The 5902-nt window shown below is 35.4% G+C and overlaps 2 protein-coding genes across 4 annotated transcripts; both read right to left on the minus strand.

Annotated features, from left to right (window-relative positions):
• Positions 1–254: 254 nt before the first annotated feature.
• On the minus strand, positions 255–1847 carry LOC108915488 (serine-arginine protein 55-like). 3 transcript variants are annotated; one of them, XM_018721529.2, is made up of 2 exons: positions 1730–1847; positions 255–1544 (listed from the first exon to the last, which is right to left on the minus strand). In XM_018721529.2, the coding sequence occupies exon 2, from the start codon at positions 1332–1334 to the stop codon at positions 405–407; it is 930 nt and encodes a 309-aa protein (XP_018577045.1). In that variant the 5' UTR covers positions 1335–1544; positions 1730–1847; the 3' UTR covers positions 255–404. The 3 variants fall into 3 exon arrangements, with proteins under 3 accessions (XP_018577045.1, XP_018577046.1, XP_018577047.1); XM_018721530.2 differs by having other exon boundaries at positions 1700–1847; XM_018721531.1 differs by having other exon boundaries at positions 255–1144; positions 1796–1813.
• A 991-nt stretch (positions 1848–2838) lies between these two features.
• On the minus strand, positions 2839–4718 carry LOC108915489 (tRNA pseudouridine synthase-like 1). The gene is made up of 5 exons (XM_018721532.2): positions 4458–4718; positions 4265–4393; positions 3566–3865; positions 3255–3516; positions 2839–3148 (listed from the first exon to the last, which is right to left on the minus strand). Exons 1-5 carry the CDS (start codon positions 4508–4510, stop codon positions 3125–3127), a joined length of 768 nt encoding a protein of 255 aa, XP_018577048.1. The 5' UTR covers positions 4511–4718; the 3' UTR covers positions 2839–3124.
• Positions 4719–5902: the final 1184 nt, after the last annotated feature.

Consider the following 5902-nt stretch of genomic DNA (forward strand, 5'->3'; position numbering starts at 1 on the left):
CCGTCGATTTTAATCCTTCTTTTTTGGCTCGGATAGATTCCAAAAGGCTCATATCGGGCTCGGTTAAGGAAGTGTATCGGCCAAAGTGCAGATGCAATTCAAGTGCTGCATTCTCTAAACGTAATTTAATTTACTAGAATAATTTACAAACGTACTGTGAAATAAGTGGAAATATTCAAATTGTCTGTTAGAAAATAAACGTTTCCTTTACGTAGTACCGACAATACTAAGTTTATATATAAATGAAACCAAAATTTCTCTAGTTTATATATGAAATATTTAATAACATACAGTTTGTTTAAATATTAAAACATCGTAATGGTATTTATGTTACAGACCAACTACTAATTCCTTAAAATTATACACACTAGAACTGTTCTCCTGGTTTTGCGATAAGTTTTAATTTAGTTTGCTGATCCTGACCGACTCCTGGACTTGCTCCGGCCCTTGCTGGCAGAACGTGATCTAGACCTGGACCTCTCCTTGGACGCCTCGCGAGACTTTGATCGTTTATCCGGGGTGCGAGAGCGCGACCTCGAGCGAGAGCGTTCGGTCGACTTCTTTCTAGAGTTTGACCTTGAACGATCCACAGACTTCTTGCGAGAATTAGACCTTGATCGGGACCTAGACTTAGATTTGCTGGCGCGGTCTCGGTCGGCCTTGGCGCTGCCCGAGCGAGATCTCGACCTGGACTTGCTCTTTGAGTGGGAGCTTCGCCTGGAGCGGCTGCGAGACCTAGAACGTCTGGCAGAACGGCTGCGTGACCTGCTGCGGCTGCTGTAGGACCCGGAACGTCTGCGTTTAGTGTTTTTGTCCTCGACTAGGCGTATGCGTCTGCCGTTCAACTCGGTGTCGTCGAGTTTCTCGATGGCATTTTTCATGTCAGAGTAAGACGCGAATTCGACGACCCCCTCATTGCGATGCTGCTTATGTGCGTCCGCGTAAGTGACTTCGCCGGCCTGGCGCATGTAATCTTTCAAATCCTGCCAACTGATACGGGAGGATAGGTTCTCGACGATCAACCGGTAGTTGGTCCGGGTTGGTGGTCCATAGCGTTCGTGGGAGCGGTGGTCATTGCGGCTGGATGACCACTGGTCACGACCCCTGGGCGTCCCTCGGGCTCTTTCCACAGTCACACGCTCCCCTAAAAGTTTTTTACCGTTTAATTCATACACAGCATCATCAGCATCTCTATAATCGTCAAACTCAACAAACCCGTATCCGTTTTTAATGAGAACGTCCCTCATCCGGCCGTACCCTCTGAAAAAGCGCTCCAGGTCCCGCTCTGTGGTCCCATAAGGCAGCCCACCTACATATACTCTAGACCCTACCATTGTAAACAATTAGGCCCTCGGAAAACTCGTAAAAGTGTCCCAGTCCTCTTTCGCGTACTCTACTTCGCAAAGATAGAGTCCGTGCGCCGGCAGTGTTTTTATCTGGGGGCACCACGATCGATGGGAAGGAATTTCCAGCATAAATTTAATATCTCTAATAGTGACTTTACCTTGTGCTACTGCTACCAGCGACGCCACCGTCCTTCGGACCTGTATACAAAAAAATTGCTTTACTCTAAATACCTTTTCAACGGCTTTACTTGGAAGCCATTTTGCAATGTTTCCCTCCAAGTCCACCGGCCGCTTCTAGGTTAAGAAACGTGTCTATTAAATAAACATCCAGAGATACAATAAAGACCACTCACCCACAAATATCTATAATAAAATTTATTTACTTGCGTTTGAAGGATCTGACGAACTGGCACAAGGAAGCTTTTACTAGTCTATAAACAAAAACTCACGTCGAAAATGGACTTCACGACGCCTATAAAGCTCAAAGTCGAAAGAACTTTCTAGTGAAATTCCACCGCGTGCTGCCAACTTTATCAATCTAATTTTATTAGAGCGTCATCGTTGTTGCCGGTTGTATTTGTTTTAAGCAAATTAAAGGAAAGTCATAACTGCCAATGTGCCATTCAATAATAATATTACGAATGAATTGTAAATATTATTGAATGACGTATTTTTCCATATATTCATAATTTTTAAGATGAATGTAATTATATGCTCAAGGCATTTAATACGATTTCCCTAACTGTAATATAGTGATTTTGTGCTTTAATCAACCTTATTAATTAAGTACTTTTTGTATTTCTATGAGAAATGTTTAGATCTGTAAGTTGAAAGTTAGGTAGAAGGGTTAACGTAAGTTTGCAGTCGCAAAATTCGTTACTATTTTTTAGCGAATTCCTCCTTTTCGTTCATTTTTACCACTTACACGCATTTATTTTCAATTATTAGTTTTTTTTTATTTTAAGTTCGCACAAAATCACCTCAAACACATTTTATATTTAAAAAAAGTCATGAAAATTACATTAGCTGATTACGTGAAAATCAACATTGAATTTGAAACCGATTTTTAATTTTGTCAAATTTATTTGATCTGTGGTAGGTATCGGTATCGTACACTCTTCATTTAGCTCAATCTGGCGACGCCGCTTGAGCTTGAATCAGATATCTAATCTTTAATGAATGGTAAAAAAAATCTTTACAATAATAAAATGGCAAAATATTATGTAAATACGGATTTATTTATTTTTCAAATATTTTATTTAATATTCTTTTCGTAATTATACATACGTTTAATCCATATTTAATTAATAACTGCTGTTTGAAACCGAGATGCCTAAGCAATCTTGAAATGAAATTAAGGAAATGAAATAGACAAAGGCAGGCACACGATACGATACGATAAAACGTGGCTAAAACATCGACGTCAATGTCACTGTCGATATTTTTATTTACAATTTCCGATTAAGCAACTAATCAAAACCAAGACCTATTATAAACAATATTGAACCAAAACTACGAGCGTTTTGGGTTTATTTATAAAAACAAAACCATCTTATGCAATTTTATATAAAAGATTATTGTCATTATTAACCATTGCTTTTAATTTGTGCATAGTTACCAGTTGATATTTATTGTTCACTATCATTTGTTTAGCTTCATCATTATTTTAGTCATTCTGGTAATTCATTCATAATAACAACAAAGATTACATTTATCAAGTTTTAATTAGATAAGGTAGTCAATGGCACACATTTTGGAGTTCACTCAAATTTGAAGGGTTAAATGGTGAGGTCCAACGAATTCTACAATTCGTTGGTGAGGTCAGTAAATAAATAAATAATGTATCCTTAACCGTCAGAATTTCATCACAATGTTTTAGATTACCTTCTCATCAAATTAACTTCTTACCTGTCTGTACAGAAAACTCTTCGATTTCAAGTAAACATCTACAAACAAATAATCGTCCACGTCATTGTGAATGAAAGAAGGCCAACTGTACACATTGCTGTAACCGGTTTTATCTACAGTCTTAACTTTGATGTAATCCATGACTTTTCTCGTACACTTTTCATCACTTCCAGAATTTTTGCCCATAAAAGTTCTAAAATCGTGGTAGCCTTCTAATAGCTTTGCGGCTTCCTTCATACGGTCAAGATCAAATGTATTTGTACTAAATAAATTTCATGAGAAATTAAACGAACCCTTGACTCTTAACTTACCAGAAAAATAAACATCGGTCCCACTCTTCTATAGGAATATAGTGAAGATTGGGAGCTACGTTCATACTATCAGCTTTAGCTATAACCATCCTGTACAAGTACGTTCTAGATATAGCGTTATGTCTGCTATGGAAAGTTTGGGGTACAATATGAGTTTTTATTATTCTGATAGGCACCTCTTGTTTCTTAAAGTATCTGTTTAAACAAAGTGTTATGGATCGAGGCTCATATACCGTTTCATTTTTTCTAAGCAAGTCTACATGGCATGTCCCGTTAATAGCGTGTACTCCCGAATCTGTCCTAAAATTTTGGAGAACTACAAATAATTAATTTTGTTTATTAATTGTAAAGCTAATTTTACAAAAAAATATTTCACCATGGAGAACAAATAACAAAACGTTTAGCTTTATTAAATACTTTTCATTTTCTCCAGCTTATTTTATTTAACTGTTCTTTTGTTACAGATACAATTCGTATTTCAAAAAGAGAAGCATATTGGTAATTATCTAACGCTTTTAAAAGTTTTGATGTATAGTTTTTGCCGAAGCAGTAATATTTTCAAATATTCAGTATCTTATTCAATTACTTGTAAATGTGGATTCACAATTGTAGAAAACAAAATAGTTTTAAAGCTAGTGTAGCTTATAAAACCAATGGCATTTAGCAGTCTTAATTTTTTTCCTAAGAAATTCGATATACCTGCTCGACATATTTACAATTGGTTCGTTTGATGGCTTTAATCGCTTCAAAGCCATTTCTAATCTTCCTTGAACAGTCAGTGGGTCATCTGCCCTTGGAAAAGTACCTTTAACCTGCCTCTGTGCGCCTCTAAAAAGATTTGATATTTTCAATTTTTAAACACCCAACTGATTCAGCGTGTAGGAAATACTACCTAAATGGTTTTCCTATATAAGCAATATGTAATAAATATCTGTAAATCGACATAATTGTACACAATATTAGAGACTATTGTACTCGACAGTGACACCAGTAAATGTGGTTGGTATTGAATTCCTAACTCCAGCTCCTATGGCTTGTATAACCAAAGTAGTTCGCTAACACAAATAATCCAGGTGTAGTAAGAAGAAAATATATGCTACATTTTTAATAAAATTTGTATAAAAACATTCTTCTAATCATAGACATAACCATCATGACCTTCCTCTCCTCTATATGTCAAATGTCAATTTAATATCCGCTCCGCTCCTGCGCTCCACGCTCCACAAGTCCACAACAGAAAACAGAACATATGTTTTGTGAACAGAACTAAAGTTACATATCATCATCGTCTCATAGACCACAGAATATTAAAAAAATAATAAACAACGATAATCGTGTTTTATGTACCTGTATTTCTCAGTTGATCGCACTTAATTGACCAATTCAGAATTCATTAGATTTAAACTTAAGTAAATAAGCCACAGTTAAAAAGTTAATATGATTTGAATCACAGAACTACACGCTAGATCTATAGCCGTGAGGTTTGTTCGTTGTATTTCTAGGTTGTATTATCGCTATGAAATATCGTAGCATAAAGAGCATTCGAAGTATTTTCTGTTGCAATAATCAGTTGTTTGTTTTGCGACGAATATAATACTGATAACAGGATTATATCTTATTAATACTACTGGATATTAAGGAAAAAGTACAATCAGTTCCGGACTTGAGTGTGATGTGTGTAGTCTAGTAAGATCCTTTTAAGAAGTATTATATTTTTAGTGTGAGTTGTGCCTTATACAGCTGCTGCAATATTTCTAATAATTGAACGGGCATTTTTAGAGTAGTGTATATTCAGAGTAATATGTGTAATACACTAAATTGGTATGTGAACTAAACTTTATGCAGGAAAATGGAACAAACCTCACAGAATAGGTACATTCTGTGGTAAGGATTCAGTCAAATATTTTTTAAACAGTAATGTACGTCACAGATGTGACGTCAATTGTAAGCGCTTTATTCAATTTTCTCAAAATGGAATTAAATAAATAGAATGAATCAGCACCGATCAGTATCTATAAAAACCAAGTTTTATAAAAAACTGAATTATTTCGGTTCTCATTTTTCGTTCGTCAAATCTATCAATAAATTGAATAATCAGTTTTAACACAATTAACCGCCCTTATAAATTTTATTTTGAACACCTATGGATTTAATTTCCCTGCTTTTTATACTCACAGTTTATGAAACCGAAAAGAAAAATTTAAAAACATTTTTTTGCTTGTTTTACGATACGGTTATATTTGTATAAATAATTTATAAACCAAAATACATTTTCTAAGAAAATTTAACATTCAATCAATTTCCAATGTCGTGTCGTAAACTATTTTTAAACAAGAA

This window comes from Anoplophora glabripennis, unplaced genomic scaffold, assembly GCF_000390285.2.
Source record: "Anoplophora glabripennis isolate ALB-LARVAE unplaced genomic scaffold, Agla_2.0 scaffold938, whole genome shotgun sequence".
Taxonomy (NCBI): domain Eukaryota; kingdom Metazoa; phylum Arthropoda; class Insecta; order Coleoptera; family Cerambycidae; genus Anoplophora; species Anoplophora glabripennis.